The sequence below is a fragment of the Mobula birostris genome, chromosome 30 (genome assembly GCF_030028105.1).
Source record: "Mobula birostris isolate sMobBir1 chromosome 30, sMobBir1.hap1, whole genome shotgun sequence".
Lineage (NCBI taxonomy): Eukaryota > Metazoa > Chordata > Chondrichthyes > Myliobatiformes > Myliobatidae > Mobula > Mobula birostris.
This window is the reverse complement of record NC_092399.1, coordinates 7,282,315-7,299,481: the sequence shown is the minus strand read 5'-3', so window position 1 is coordinate 7,299,481 and position 17,167 is coordinate 7,282,315. Positions and strand designations below refer to the sequence as shown.

At 43.3% G+C, this 17,167-nt stretch overlaps 1 protein-coding gene across 1 annotated transcript; it reads left to right on the top strand.

The window, feature by feature from the left end:
* Positions 1-2,239: 2,239 nt before the first annotated feature.
* nr0b2a (nuclear receptor subfamily 0, group B, member 2a) lies at positions 2,240-5,109 on the top strand. The gene is made up of 2 exons (XM_072247080.1): positions 2,240-2,768; positions 4,434-5,109. Exons 1-2 carry the CDS (start codon positions 2,240-2,242, stop codon positions 4,670-4,672), a joined length of 768 nt encoding a protein of 255 aa, XP_072103181.1. The 3' UTR covers positions 4,673-5,109.
* Positions 5,110-17,167: the final 12,058 nt, after the last annotated feature.

Genomic DNA, 17,167 nt, shown 5'->3' with positions numbered 1-17,167 from the left:
GACCCCCTCACTCGCAGAAAAAAACAGCGACGATATCAACAAATCCCCAACCCCTCTCCGATAGAAAAACAACAGTGACAGTAACAATCACCGACCCCCCCAACTCACAGAAAGGAACAGTGACAGTAGCGTCAAAACCCCCAACCCTCCCCACACATAAAATACTTACAGATCACCCAGCCGCCAATCAGCTCAAGAAAGAAAATACAGGAACACTGAAGGAGACCGACAGTCCAGTAATCACATCAGTCTCAGAATGTGGAAAACAACTTTCCGTCAGCATACGAGGAGAGCAGCCACACAAACATAGTCCTTCTGTGAAGATTGACCATGTGGGTCTGAGTGCCACCAACCTGGCTGCTGACCGTTGTTGCCCCAGTGGCCTCCATTGAAGGCTGAGATATTGGCACGTGAGCACAGCAAAATATTCACAACGCAAATTGAATGTTGGAGTTTATTAGAAAGAGCAAGGTGCATAATAGTAAGGAAATATTGAAAAACCGTAGAGGGCTTTGATGAGAACGCACCTAAAATATTACATCATGATCAAAATCAGAATCAGGTTTAATATCACCAGCATATGTCGTGAAATCTGTTGTCTTTGCGACAGCAATACATTGCAATACATAATAATAAAAACTGAATTACAGTGAGTAGGGCAAAAATAGAAATAAAAAAGTAGTGAGGTCGTGTTCATAGGTTCAATATCCATTCAGAAATCGGGTGGCAGAGGGAAAGAAGCTGCTTTTTGAGGCATTACTTGTTGAAGATGTCCTGGATGCTGGGGAGGCCAGTGCCCATGATGGAGCTGACTAAGTTTACAACTTCCTGCAGCTTACTTTGATCCTGTGCATAGCAACACCTCCCCCACCCCACCCGATACCAGATGGAGATGCAGCCAATTAGAATGCTCTCCACAGTACATAGAAAACCTACAGCACAACACAGGCCCTTCGGCCCACAAAGCTGTGCCAAACATGTCCCTACCTTAGAACAACCTAGGCTTACCCATAGCCCTCTATTCTCCTATGCTCCATGTAGCCATCCAGGAGTCTCTGAAAAGACCCTATTGCTTCCACCACCGCCAGCAGCCCATTCCACGCACTCACTACTCTCTATGTAAAAAACTTACCCCTGACATCTCCTCCGTACCTACTTCCAAGCACCTCAAAACTACGCCCTCTCGTGCTAGCCATTTCAGCCCTGGGGAAAAGCCTCTGACTATCCACACGATCGATGTCTCTCATTACCTACAGGTACATCTGTAGAAGTTTGCAAGTGCCTTTGGTGACATGCCAAATCTCCTCAAACTCCTTGGATAAAGATGTACTTGCCCTGAAGATGCTCTAGCGAGTGTTCTCTAGACTGATTCCTAGGACGAAGTGTCATCATTGGAGGAACAATTGAGCAGCGCAGGCCCGTAATCTCTAAATATAGAAGAATTAAGAGGAATTATATTGAAATATATGAGATTATGCAAGAGCTTGACAGTAAATGTAACTCACAAGCTTCTGATACTAATGTACTCAGCTAAGATTGACAATAGATAATACTATTTAGTGAGAATGGTTGTTTTATTTGTTCAGCTATCTAACATCAGGTAAAATTGTTTATGAGTTCACTTCCTTCAAGGTGTTTACAAAACTACATACAGGAAACAATCCTTATCTAATTAGGATGCTCAGTATCAATTTATGTAACTGAGTATGCATGATTTGCCTGATGAAAGTCCTGTGAATGGCGACGTGTAGCCTTGGTGCAATGTACAGGGTGGGTGAGAAGTCAATTTACATGACATCAGGTTATCATGATAAGCCACTTCCATCTGTCTGACCCGGTGCATCACTGAAAAGAAATCTGCTGCTTGCCTGCACCATAGTAACAAGTTGCATGGCCAATTATCTGCTGAGAGTTTATTTGTCAATGAAAGCTGCTTTGCCTCTTGAAGCCAAGGTCACTTTTAGACAATGTGGGGAACTGAGTATAAATAGAGTCAGATATAGCCAGCTCATTTGGTGTTAGTGGAGGTTAGTGTTCTGAGAGCTGGAGACAAGTATATTTGATCTTCTCTCAGCCAATCCTTCATAGCACATCTATGACAACAATTGCATTGGAGTGTTGCAAGCTGGGGACTTTAGATTCCAGTTAAAGTCATAACTGTATTGAGCTGCTAATATCATCGCGTAGTGCTATTTGAGTGCTAAGTTCAGAGCGACTTCAACTTGGCAGTGAGGAGGTTATGGCTTGCGTCAGTCTTCTGCTCGATAAATGCCAATGCGTTTCTGGAGTGAGACAGAGTGCAATCTTATATACTATCCTGAGCCAGCAGAGACACCTGCACTTCTCACATCACAGCTGCTCCTGTGAAACTAGGCGGACTGTTTGTCTGAGAACTCCGCAGGTTACCTGTCAGATGGTATCCGACGTGCTGGTGAAGACAGTAAGTTTTATGAAGAACCTTCCTTCGTTCCACCACCTTCCCAGAGCAGACCAGTTGCTGTTACTGGAAAACTGCTGGACCCCGTTGTTTTTGTTGGGATTGGCCCAAGAGAGAGTGAGCTTTGACGTGATAGAGACCCCAGGCCACAGTATGCTGAAGAGAATCCTGCTGAATGGGCAAGGCCTGATCAAGACCGAGAAAGAGGAAAGGAGGCAGCCAACGCTTGCTGGTGTGCAGAGAGTTAAAATGTGTCTGCACAAGTTGTGGGGCTTGGATCTGAATCCAACAGAGTATGCATATCTGAAAGGAGCAATCCTCTTCAACCCTGGTAACTTAATATTCTTTATTTTTTCTTTACTCTAGTATATGTAATGAACTAAAGGAATTGTAATAGTGCCATATTTACACCAAAAATATAGGGATTGTCTGTTGTATTTGGTGCTCCCAATGTGGCCTTGACGTAAGTTGGGGGATCACTTTGTCAAGCACCTCCACTCTCCACCAAAAGTGTAATTTCCCGGTGGACAACCATTTTAATTCCTATCCCCATCCCCATTCCATCATGTCAGTCTGTGGCCTCTTCTTCTGCCATGATGAGGCCACTGTCAGGTTGGAGCAGCAGCACCTTCTACTCCGTCTATGTAGCCTCCAGCTTGATGGTATGAACATTGATTTCTCTTTATGGTAATTTCCCCCCCCCTTCCCTGTTGTTCAATTCCCCAGTCTGGCCCCCTTCTTACCTTTTCTCCTCCCCTGCCTATCGTGTCCCCCCGGTGCCTCTCCTTCTTCCTGTTCTCTCATGGTCTGCACTCCTCTTCGATCAGGTTGCTCCTTCTCCAGCCATTTACCTTTCCCACCCACCTGGCTTTACCTATCACCTTCTAGCTTGTCTTCCTTCTCCTCCCCACAACCTTTTTATTCTGGTGTCTACCCCCTTCCTTTCCCGTCTTGATGGAGGGTCTCGGCATGAAATGTTGACTGTTTATTCATTTTCATAGATGCTGCCTGACCTGCTGAGTTCCTCCAGCTCTTTGTGTGTGTTTACACAAAATAAATTAGTTTACAGGAGTCCAACAGTAACATTACTGTGACTGGAACATTAGCAGTGGGGTGACATAGTAGTTAGAGCTATTGCTTCACTGCTTTGGCATCCAGGGCTTGGTTTTATCTGTGTAGAGTTGCTGTGTTCTCCGTGTGAATTTCCATAGGTTTCTTTTCAAATCCCAAACATGTGACAGTAGGTTAACTGGCTAATACTAACTACCCTAGCTGGTGTGGCAAAGCAAAATCAACAGGGAGTTGAGTGTGAGTGTGAGTGTGAATGTGTGTGTGTGTGTCAGAGAGAGAAGTTAGTTGCAGGGCGACGGGGAAAGAAATGAGAGGGGATTTGGTTGGGATTGCGTTCTTGAGGGCTGGCACAGATTCAACGGACTGAACCCTTCTTTGTCGTACTAAGTAAATAATACTGTATGTTAGCAGTAGTTTGAGCTGAAGGTTCACAGTCTGGAGGTACTGTCAACTTTTGTCAAGGATATTGTCAAAAATAATTATGCATTTTGGGGGGTTGTGTGATTATTTATTAATAATTTCAGATAGTATTTTTTAAAATTCCTATCTTTCGTTGTTCTTCAGTATTTCCACCACTTTTGGGGTGTTTGGGTCCTCTGCATTATCAACAGAGCACAACTTAAACTGCCTGATTTTCTGGTTATGAATCCTTACTGTGATGCCGAACCCAAATGAGGATTCAAGTAGGGACTCTGTTTTGGATGTAACCTCTCAGGGTCAAATGGTGTTAAACCTAAAAATGGATTTAATCACTGAGTATCCTGGAAACAAATTAAATGAATATGATATTCATTTCAGACAGTGAAAACAAATTCTAAACCAACTTGAAGGTCAGATCCTTTCAATAAAATGCTCTGATTCTTCATAGGCCTCTAGCTCCATTGCATGGGCTTTGCATCTGATCTTGCTTGTGCTTCTTTTATAGATTTACCGGGACTCCAAGCTCCAGATTACATTGAAAGCCTTCAGCACGAGGCACAGCGCGTACTCCACAAGGTCCTGATGCCTCTTCCTTCCAAGGACAACAGCCGCTTTGCCCACGTTTTAATCACCATCTCCGGCCTGAAGACCATCAGTGCTGATCTGATAACAGAACTCTTTTTCAGGCCAGTGATCGGAGCAGCCGACATGAGTGAGCTGCTGCTGGAGATCCTTTATAACTAGTCAAGCACAGCCACCATCATTACTGCCAATGGACTGTTTGTTTGATTCCCCTGCCTGGCCAAGCCTCTCGGCGCACTCACAGCTCACCCACATCACTTGGTCACTCCTACATTATTGCCCTCCTACGACAGCTGCCCACTCGAGCGTCGGTACTCACCCACGCCCTCTTCTCACTTATACTTGACCGTTCTTTCACTGACTAACCTTGCCAAGTGCTCTTCTGTACCTCACTGCTGCTAATGCAGTTCCCGCTTACATCACTCACCCGCCTGCTCCTGCCCCGTTCTATGTTGAACTACCTCATTACATATCCCTCGCCCACGGAGATCTCACTGCTCATTCGTAGAGCCACAACCCACCCACACCTTAAGGACCATCCACATTTCCCTTCCTTTTGCTGCCACCTGCTGTTCCATATTATTTTTTATCATGAATAAAGATATTGTACTTATTTTAAACAGTTTATTTCCTTTACTGAGTCAAAGTTCAAAGTAACTTTAGTAACCAAGTGCATACAGTATATGTCGCCCTATACAATCCTGAGATTCATTCTTCTGTGGGCATACTCAATAAGTTTATAAAATAATAATCATAACAGAATCAATGACAAACCAAGCAACTAGGGGTTCAATCAGAGTTCAGGAGGCAAGCTACGCAAATCATAAGAGATAATAATAATAATAAATAAATAAACAATAAATATCAAGAACATGAGATGAAGAGTTCTTGACAGAGATTCCATTGGTTTCGGGAACATCTCAATGTTGGGGCAAGTGAATTTTGGTTGAAGAGTATGATGGGTGAAGGTTAGGAACAGTTCCTGAACATGGTGGTGCGAGTCCTGAGGCTCCTTTACCTCCTCCTGGATCACAGCAGCGAGAAGAGAGCATGTCCTGGGTGGTAGGGGTCCCCGATGATGGATGCTGCTTTCCTGCAACAGCGTTTCACGTAGATGTGCTCAATGTCCATACGCTTATTGTCGATTCAAAGGAACACACAAGTAGACACTGTAGCCACTTCATTCCAGTTGCACCACAGATATTAGGCAATTGCTTAACTCCACATGGGGAGAAGGCAGGAGAATGGGGTTGAGGAGGATAATAAATCAGCCATGATGGAATGGTGGAGCAGACTCGATGGGCCAAATGGCCTAATTCTGCTCCTATGTCTTATGGAATCTAAAGTTCTCTCATGCTCATCATTTAGGAAAAGGAATACACATACAACTTGTTGAATCTAATTGCTTGTCACTTGTCAAAAACTAAATGTAGTATTTCCCATTACCATAGAAAATGCTTGGAAAACTCAGCAGGTCAGGCAGCATCTATGAATAGACTACCAATTTTTGAGCCTGTGATCAGAACTCAGAAAAAGAGACACATAATTTAGTTAAAGTGGGAGAGAAAGTGAAGGACAGACATGCAGAACAAAGGGACTGGCTCATAGGATGAGTTGTAATGAATTAATGGGGACATTTTGGTATTCCTCTCTGCGCCCTGTGGCAAAGAGGTGGCAAACTAAGCCGTTTCCTTAGCATTTTGTCTGTTTTTTTATGAGGCCGAGTTGCTGGCTGGACACTCGACCCAGCTAGAAAGTGCACAAGGAGCTGGCCGGATTCAAACCTGGGATCACTTGCCTCAAAGTCCGGCGTGGGTGCCACTACACCACCGGCCGGCAAAATGGGGCGGGAGGGGGCGCTTATCGGCCCGTCGAGCTTCTGAGTCTGCACAATGAGTTAATGTTAAGTTGGTGGATCTAGTGTGTAGGACAAAAACAAAACGGAAACTGCTAAAAAAAAAAGAGGATCAGGCATTCATAGTCATAGTCATACTTTATTGATCCCGAGGGAGATTGGTTTTCATTACAGTTGCATCATAAATAAATAGTAATAAAACCATAAATAGTTAAATAGTAATATGTAAATTATGCCAGGAAATAAGTTCAGGACCAGCCTATTGGCTCAGGGTGTCTGACCCTCCAAGGGAGGAGTTGTAAAGTTTGATGGCCACAGGCAGGAATGACTTCCTATTACGCTCTATGTTGCATCTCAGTGGATCTTATGTGGAAAGCATCTGTGGAAAGAGAAACAGTTAATCAATTCTAAGGTAGAGAGATATAAGTTAGCAGTAAAGTGTTGGTGGGACAGATAATTTATTGTTGATGCGATTGTGGTATACTGAGATGTGCTCAGCAGGCCAGACTGTAGACAGGAAGGAAGAAAAAGGAATGGCAAGCAGAAATGCTTCTTATGCAAACAGAAAGAAAGTTATCCAGACTTAAAAGAATTCAATATTAAACATGGAAGGCTGCATTGTGCACAGATGGGAGGTGAATTGTTAGACTGGGTCACAGAAAGAGAGATCAGCGTGGGAATGGGACAGTGAATTAAAATGTTGGGCAACTGGGAGCTAAGGGTCATGTCTGTAGACGGAGTGCAGATGCCCCACAAAGCCATCTCTCAACAATGGGGAGATGGACACCATCTTGAGCATAGAATGCAGTGTACTAAATTGGAAGAAACCCCAAGTGGAGATTCTTCCAATCTAGTGTCGTGGCTTGGAGGCTTGCGTGCCTTAATGACCCAAGGAGCTATGCTGGCTGGAGTCAGGGCTTTCTGCTTTGGCTCTTGGTCGGATCACCCACTGCAAACAGGTCAAAGGGTAGAGGCCAGGCTAAGAGTGGTCCACTAGACCTCTAGGTTTAGGGTTCAGCTCAGGCCTAACAACCCTCAATAGTAATACAAAATTGTTACGGAAACAGCAATGAAGAATCAGTCTACATCTGAGTGCGACGGTATTCTCGAGTCTCCTCCCGGGACTTGCATGATTTGACAGTGGTGAGAATCGAGAGGAAGCTACTGACACGATGAAGGAAGCCCCGAACACCGCCAGAGATGGAGGAGCCTCATTGCTGCCCGAAATGCCAGTGGCATAATGGGCAGTGAGTACGTAAGTAAGATTGGAAGAAGCGCAATTGAATAGTTGCTTACCCTGGAATGTATGATTAAAATCCTGAGGAGTGGGAAAAAGTAAAAGGACCAGAGTACACCTCCTGTGGTTGCACAGGATAATGCCGTAAAATGTGGAGTGGTAGATAGAAGAGTAGACAAAGAAGATGTGAAGGAAAGATTAGCTTTATTTTTATTTATTTATTGAGATACAGCATGGAATTGGCCCTTTGAGCCACACAGCCCCAATTTAATCCTAGTCTAATCACAGGACAATTTACAATGACCAATTAACCTACCAACTGGTACCTCTTTGGGCTGTGGGAGGAAACCGGAGCACCCGGGGAAAACCCATGCACATTGAAACGTGCCGGTGAGATGCGTCATTTGCGTCAAATCAGATCCGCGAGAATTGTGCTGGGGTCAGCCTACAAGTGTCACCACACTTTAGGCCACAACGCAGCACACCCACAAGTTACCAACCCTAATCCTAGTTGCATGACTTTGGAATCTGGGAGGAAATCAGAGCACCTGGAGGAACCCCACAAGGATCACAGACAGAACTTACAGGCAATGGCGGGAATCGAGAAGCAATCCCTATGAAATGCTGAGAGGGAGGGGAATATGTGTCTCATGGTGGAATCTTGCTGGAGATGGTGGAAAGTGCAAAAGATGAAAGGTTAAATATAGAGACCAGAGGAAGGTAAACTTACTCTGTAGAAAGTGAGAAGGGGTGAGAGCAGAGAGGTGAGAAACAGAGGTGTGGCCAAGAGCTCTGTGTAATTCGGTGCTCTGGTAGAGGAGAAGCCGTGGTTCAAGAAGGAAAACATTTCACAGGCACCTGTGTGGAATGTCTCATTATCAGAACAAAAACGATAGAGGAGGAGGAATTGGTGAATGGAACAGAGTCCTTGCGGGAGGTTTCATCAGGACACAAAATAATCGGCAGATGTTGGGGTCAAAGCAGCACTCACAACACGCTGGAGGAACTCAGCAGGTCGGGCAGCATCCGTGGAAACGATCAGTCAATGTTTTGGGCCGGAACCCTTCGTCAGGACTGTAGGGGGAAGGGGCAGAGGCCCTATAAAGAAGGTGGGGGGGGAGGGTGGGAAGGAGAAGGCTGGTAGGTTCCAGGTGAAAAACCAGTAAGGGGAAAGATAAAGGGGAAGCAGGGAGGTGATAGGCAGGAAAGGGGAAGAAAGAATAGGGGAAAACACAATGGGTAGTAGAAGGAGGCGGTAGGCAGCTGAGGGAGGGGGCAGAGTGAAATAGGGATAGGGGGAGGGAATTACCAGAAGTTTGAGAATTCTATGTTCATACCAAGGGGCTGGAGACTACCTAGACGGTATACGAGGTGTTGCTCCTCCAACCTGAGTTTAGCCTCATCATGGCAGTAGAGGAGGCCATGTATGGACATACCCGAATGGGAGTGGGAAACAGAGTTGAAGTGGGTAGCTACCTGTACGATTGAGGTAGTTGTGAGAGGTGGTGGGCTTGTAGTGGATGTGGATGCTAGTCTGTCCCCTGGAGATCAAGAGTACTGTATCAGAAAAGGAAGAGGAAAATGTGAAGGTGAGAAAATTGAGTGGAAAAGTGGAATTTTTGAATTTTGCATTAATGCAATTCTAATTATCGTCACGTTTCTCCCCCCCCCCCGTTTTATTCTGGCATCTTCCCCCTTCTTCCCAGTCCTGAAGGGTCCCGGGCCGAAACGTCGACTGTTTCTTCACTTCCATAGATGCTGCTGAGTTCCTCCAGCATTTTGTGCGCGTGTTTCCTTGGACTTCCAACATCTGCAGACTTCCTCGTGTTTATAATGTCTTGTAACTTCAAATCTTTCAACTAACTCAAAGGAAAACAAGAGCCGAGAGATGCGAGTGTTCTGTCTGTATCTTGTTTTACAGCGGTTGGCATCCAGCTTAATGGTGCATTACCGCCACCCTCTGCTCCAGAATGTGCACTAGACATGCATTCTAAATCCCTTCACCCAATCTCTCTCTCTCGCGCGCGTGTGTGTGTGTGTGTGTGTGTGTGTGTGTGTGTGTGTGTGTGTACACACACACACACAAACCTACACTTCACCTCCCATCTTTGACCATCCTAGTATCCTATTCCTGTTTATTCATCATATTCTATAAAAAACCCCTGTACCCCTTAAAAACGCTAAAAATACCCGGACTTGTGCTCTCTCACCCATGCCCAGCAACCCTTTTAATGTGAATTCCTGCATCCCCAACTCCCTTAATTTATTTCTCATCATCTCTCTCTGTATCCCATACTTCCTGCAACTCAGAACTACATGTTCTACTGACTCCTCTTCCTGACATTCCTCACACAATCCTGTCTGGTGTTTCCCTATCATTTTCAATGTTTTGTTTAATGCACAATGCCCCAGCCTTAACCTAGTCCACATAGTTTCCTCTCTTCTGTTTCCATTACCTACCCTAGTAACTGCAACACTCTTTTGTATTTGATATAAATGCCTCCCTTTCCCCTCCCTGTCCCATCTTTCTTGCCACATTTGGTTGACTTTTTCCCAGATTACACACTTAACCTCTGCTTTACTGATACTAATGTACATTTCCACATTTTCTTTCTTTAACGCCCTCTTTGCCAACTCATCCACCCTCTCATTCCCCTTCACCCCTACATGTGCTGGAACCCATAGAAATTTTACCTGACCTCCCTGATTTGCAATCCTTGTAACTAACTGAAGGACTTCATAAAGTACATCTTGCCGACTGTTTGTGTGAAAAGACCTCAAACTTGCTAGAACAGAGGATGAATCTGAACATATCAATGCTTTGACTTGTCTGGCTTTCTGCACCCATTGCAACGCAACCAACACTGCCAGCATCTCCACTGTAAACACTCCTAACTTATTAGATGTTCTTCTGCTGATTCCAATTTCTTTTGCTGGTATGACCACCCCAAACCCTGTCACTCCTGTTGCAGGTTCCTTCGCACCATCCGTATAAATGTGAGTATAATCACTATACTTTTCCATCACATGACAGTTAAATGCATTTACCAAATCTGTTTTATATCTTTCTTTCCTTTTTACCTCTAACAAATGCCAGTCTATGTCAGGCCATACAAGCTTCCATGGAGCTACAACCGGATAAACTACTGAAGGACTTATCCTCAGATCAAATACTCCACATTCTTTCACGATATCATTCCCTACCCGACTAAAGGTATCCCTCTGAAACCTCCCATTTTCCCAGCACTCCTGCAACACTCCTTTAGTAGGGTGAGAATCATTGTGCCCCTGCAAGTTAGCCCAGTAGTTTGCCATCAGTTGCATCCTTCTTAGTTCCAAAGGGATTATTCCCATTTCTACCTGTAGGGCTGACACTGGTGATGTTTTAAAAGCCCCACTGCACACTCTCAAGGCCTGAGCCTGAATCACATCCAGTTTCCTTATCAGAGACCTAGCTGCTGATCCATATACTATATTTCCATAATCCAATACAGATCTTACTAAAGCCACATACATTCTCTTCAAAGCTGAACAACTTGCTCCCCATTCCCTACCAGTCAAACATCTCATCACATTTATTACTTTTTTACATTTCTCCTCAACTTTCCTGATATGGTCTGCCCATGTTAATCGTGAATCAAATATTATAACTCCCAGAAATTTAAATGATGCAACCCTTTCTAATTCAACCCCATACATCCTTAACTTCTTCCCTACCTCAACCCTTTTCCTGGTAAAAAATACAGATTGAGTTTTGTCTACTGAAAATCTACATCCCCAATCATAACCCCACTCCACCACTTCATCAATTGCTTCTTGTAGTTTCCTGATTATATGGTCCATGTTCCTGCCTCTTTTCCACAAGGCCCCATCATCCGCAAACAGTGACCTACCTATATCCACTGGTACCTTTGTGAAGACATCATTGATCATAATCATGAAAAGTAATGGGCTAATCACACTACCTTGAGGTGTGCCATTTTCCACTATGTACTGTTTTGATAATTCTGATCCAATCCGAACTTGAATTTTTCTACCAAACAAAAAATCTTTAATCCAATTAAAAACTCTCCCACCAACCCCCATCTTGTGCAGTTTAATTAATAATCCTTCCTTCCACATCATATCATAGGCTTTTTCAATGTCAAAGAACACTGCCACTACTGACTCTCTATTTGCCTGGGCCTTCCTTATTTCAGTCTCTAACATAATCACTGAGTCCATGGAATTCCTTCCCTTTCTAAAACCACTCTGATAACTTGCCAGCATTCCCCTTTTCTCAAGCTCATACGATAACCTTTCTGTTATCATCCTTTCCATTATCTTACATATACTTGATGTTAATGCAATTGGTCTGTAGCTAGTGGGTTTTGACAGATCCTTGCCAGGCTTCCTTATTGGAATTACTACTGCTTCTTTCCATGCACTTGGTAATCTTCCCTCCTCCCACACTCTGTTATAAAAATGCAGCAACTTCAAGAGCGCTCCTTCTCCTAGATTTTTTAGCATCACAGAGCATATCAGATCTTTCCCTGGGGAGGTTGGTCTCGATCTCTTTATTGCTCTCACCATTTCTGCTAATGTAAATGGATCATCAATTATATCATCTGTTCCTTCCCTCCTGCTTAACACACCTGGGTGTTGGTTCATTATTCTTTCCCTTCTTCAGACAAATTTTCTGAACTGTGTATCAGTACAAATGACTTGGCCATGATCTCAGCCTTATCTGGAGACTGCAGTTTCCTCCTCAGATATCATTACTGGATATTCCCATTCCCTTCTATCTCCTCCCATCCTCAAACATTCCCCATATCTCTCCCACAGGTGTTGTTCTTCCTACCTTGTCGCAAAAACTCCTCCAACTTGCCCTTTTAGCTTGACGTATAGTTCTTCTTACCACTGCCTGTGCTTTCTTATATTGAACCAAATGCTGCATATTATGGGTTCTTTTAACTAGACTGAATGCTCCATTTCTGTTTTTTTACAGCCTGACTGTCCACCATGGTACCAGTTTTCTATTCGTCCTATTTTTACTCCTAGGTATAGATCCTTCTGCTGCCATGATAATTGCTGAAGTCACCTGACTGTTTAATTCATCTACATTTCCAGAAATATCAATCTTTGTCAACCCTTCTTCACTCAACTTCTGGAACTTACCCCAATCAGCTTTTTCAAACACCCACTTTGGGGTTCCGCCACCTGGTCTTACTTCAACTCTTTCACCCACTGAACACAAAACTGGGTAGTGATCACTGCCTACTGTTGAAGCAGTCCAAACTCCCCAGTTACAAATGCCAGCCAAGGTATTAGACACTAACGTAATATCTAACACTGACTCAGTTCCTGTTGTTATATCTATCCTTGTGCCGCTACCATCATTCATACACACCAAATCCCTTTCTTCCATCAAATCTTCAATTACCTTTCCATTTGGATCTGTAATCTGATCCCCCCATATTGTGCTATGAGCATTGAAATCTGCACACCACACTACTTTGTCTGTTTTGTCCTTGAATCTTTAATAGGCTGTCCAAATCCAACCTTTTACATGGATTGTAGTAGTTAATTATAACCACTCCCTCCCCTCTCTCCCACACTTCCACCGCTATGTATTCCTGATCATCTCCTTTTTCCAGTACCCTATATGGTATACCTTGCTTGATTAACATAGCACAACCCCCTCCTCCCCCTAGATTTCTATCTTTCCTTATCATTGTATACCCATATATCACAAAGTCTAAAGTTGGTTTCAACCAAGTTTCCTGAATACACACTACATCCGGTTTTACAGCCATTTCTTTAATAAAGTGCTTGAATTCCTGGCTATTGGCCAGTAAGCTCCTTGCATTCCATTGTAAAAGAATCACCATAATTAGTATTAACCAACACATGACACTTCCTGGCTTGACTGATTACTGAGGTTCTCCCTCACTTCCTCCCATGTCAGTCCTACTAACCCTAAATGGTTTACTGCTGCTTTTACCACCAGATGAATTTTGTCACTTTTTGACTTTACCTCAGCCGTACTATTAATCACTCCTGCAATGAATGTTACTAGAGCCTTTTTGTCTACATAAACCCTGTCATTTGTTCTTTGTAGCATCTCTCGTATCCCTATTGCTCCTTGTTCATTAGGAACATTATTCTGTTCTCTTGACATTCTTACAGCTTCTGCATAAGTGATCTTTCTTTTCACTCTTATTTCTTGAATTTTAGTCTCCCGTCTCACAACCGCACACCCACTATATGCAACATTATGAGCTCCTCCACAATTGCAGCATTTTGGTTGAACTCCTGTTCCGCACTTTCCATATTCATGATCCCCCCCACATCTAGCACATCTCCTCTGCCTTTTACAGTTTTTAGCCACGTGTCCAAACCTTTGACAATTATAGCATCTCAGTGGCTTTGGCACATACACCCTTACTGGGTAACTCATGAAACCCAGGAACACCTTCCTTAGCACTCTTTCTTCTTCAAATTCAATCAATACAGATTCACTTTCCTTTTTCACTCCCTCCTTTGTTGTTTTCAGTCTTTGAACATTCATTACTTTCCCTCCTTTGATATTCCTCTTTTCCTCTTTATCTCCTCCATATTTATACTCATTGGTATCCCCGTGATCACTCCTTTACAACCACTGTTTTGTGCTCCCACCCTCCCAGTGTATTCCACCTTGCATTTTCCTATCTCTTTTAGCTTGAGTGCTTTCTCAAGTTGGTCCTCATTCGCACATCTTACCAATAAGTTACCATCATTAAGGACTTTTGCAAATACTATTTCCCCTACCTTATTTGTCAGAGTTGTTGTTAGCACAAACGGGTTAATTTTCTTCATATGTCCCTGAGCCTTCTCATTAAACCTAATTATGACAACACCTCCTCTCTGAGCTTGTTCATCTTCCTCACTTTCAGAGCTTTCTCCACTATCAGTTCTTATTCTTTTATTCCCTTTGTCTTGGTTTTTATTCATCCGACCCCTCACTACCTCCTCATTCCCTTTATTTCTCCCTTCACAATAATCCACCTCTCCCCAGCTGCCTACCTCTGGTCCCAAGTCTCTATCCCTCTCCCTCTCCTTCTCCACTTTCTTTCCCTCAACCCCGCCTCTTATCTTGTCCGCCATTACCGGACCCACACGACCCCCTCCCAGCAATTTCCGTTCCTTCCCCACTCTCTTTCCCTCAACAGGTTCCAAAACACACTCACGCATCAAGCAAAACACAGGCAGCTTCCAATCAAGCCAACTCAGCCACTGCTACAGCTCGGAGTGTTCGTCTGCTCTTTATTTCAAGCGAGGCGCGCACATATCACGTGGTAGCGTCATGACGTATGCAATTACGTTTTTATACATATAACCCGTAATTATATAAACTACAAAGAATGCTTAATCAAACAACATATTTACAAGATGACTCAAATATTACTGTAATATTAAATACACAACAATTTCCCGTATTTTCTGCTATTTTAGATTTCTAGCATCTGTAGTTTTTGGGATGTTTGTCATATTTCCTCAAACTGAGTTCTTTGCACAAAACCTTAACTTGATTGTCACTGCTCCCTGCTGATCAAATGTGGACGGTATCGTCTACGTGTTTTCTTGCAACCAATTCTTCGAAAGTTTAAAAAGAGTGCCAATACCCTTGTATACACTGCTGTTTATCAGACCCTTATCTTCAAAGGTTGTCAGATTGTCAGGTCACTGGTCAATCTGGTACCATGCTACTGGTACCATGTAACCCAGTACCACCTGTCGCATGGTCCACCACCAGGCTTGTCTGGTGAGGAGGGTGCCTAGACACCCTGCAGGACGAAAAACAAGACTTGTCAAAGGGCGGATGAACCCTTTTGTAGGGTCAATGGCCATCTAGCAAACACGTGCTGTGAAGCGCGGAAAGGGTATCCCTTGCATCGAAGCTTGGTCTGGCCATTCACTGCAACAGAACCTCCCCCAGCCGTCTTGGACCCCACCATGCTGCTGGATCCAGGAGGGGATGTCGAGAGGGTGGGTCTGGACCTGTGCAATCCCCTACTCATCTAAAATCCATTCATGCACACGCTGTTCCTTTCTGAGGAGCGGGGTACCATCCCACTAACTGACTGAAAGGAAGCATCATCATCCTATGGGATGGATAGCCAGAGATCTTCAAAGGGATGTAGGCAGGAAACAGCATTGCAAAGTAGAACCCTTATTTCTAAAGATTCTTCAAAGTTGCAGAACATCCCAAGGCACCTCACAGGCGAGTTATTAAATTAAATTCAACAACTAATTTGGTCAAAGTATTTTGAGGTTATAAGGAGCACTTTAAAGGTGGTGGTGGTGGTGGTGGGGAGGATAGAGGGGGGGGAGAGAGAGAGAGAGAGAGATTGATTCAGGGAATTAATTAGTGAGCACACAGGAACAAGGGGGCTGAGGGCACGATCACCAAAAATGGCAAAATTAAAATCGGAGACGTAAAGGCCTGAATTAGAGACGCAGCAAGAAAGTTACAGAGAGTCAAAGGAAAGAGAAGATGCCGGGCCAACCGGGACTTCAAAATTAGAATGTGAATTTTGAAAACAAAAGATTAATTTGATATTGGCAGAGTGTAGCACTGGGGAGAATTGATTGCGCAACATTTGAACGTCCCAAGCATGCATGAAATTATGCATTTCCCCTTAAACCCTTTAATTTATTGTTTCAAATCCGTGACTCTTTATTTGCCAAATTAATTAATTTCTTCCCAGTTGTTCTATCAAAATTCATGTTAATTCTCTAAACCATAATTGTATTCTGGCAATTCTGCAGTTTCATCCTCTGTTTTGCCACATTCCCTTTTGGAAATTATTATTATTAATAATAATAATAATTACTTTATTGATCTTGAGTGGGCAATTCTTTCGTTACAACGGCAACATTTAAAAACACAGAGCAGTGTGCAGACCTAACTAATAATAAAGTGCGGAATAATAATATACACAATAGTAATTTACAATTATAATGCAATAATAAAACAGATACTATTGTACTTATGTGAAGCTTAAGCAGTTGTTCAGAGCAATATGCTGTAAACTTGACATAGAACAGAAAACATAGGCCAGTACAGCTCAGGAGCAGGCCCTTCGGCCCACAATGTTATGCCCAACTAGTTAAGTTAGTAATCAAATGCACACTGAGTGTTTCTTGCAAAATCAAATTAGTTTAACTGAAGCTGCTTTTTCTATTGTAATTTATTTAGTTTAATGCTTCTGCTTTCAGAAAGCAGTCTCTATACCTGAAGTTTGATCCTCTGTTGAGGGAAAGTCCTGTTAAGGTAACTGCTAAGCCCCTGGAAACTAAGCCAAATGTGGCAGATCCACCAACTGCAAGGTAAAATGTTTGTTAATTTACTATTTTCTTTACCCTCTTTGTCCAAAGTGTTATCACAGCTGTTGCCAAAATGTAATTTGGTTTGGATAATATAAATTTTTAAATGTAGAATTTCTTGATGTGCCATTTTTTTCTTAAATGTTGAAGTGCAGTAAGGTTTCAGGTGGAGAAAAATATCACTGCTGTACTTTGCAACTTTACGCAATTATTTCGC

Bases quoted from the DNA above. Each gene is read 5' to 3' on its own strand.
- nr0b2a (XM_072247080.1), top strand. From the start codon at position 2,240: ATGGCTTGCGTCAGTCTTCTGCTCGATAAATGCCAATGCGTTTCTGGA. The intron at 2,769-4,433 runs GTAACTTAATAT...CTTCTTTTATAG, and splicing joins AGCAATCCTCTTCAACCCTG to ATTTACCGGGACTCCAAGCT.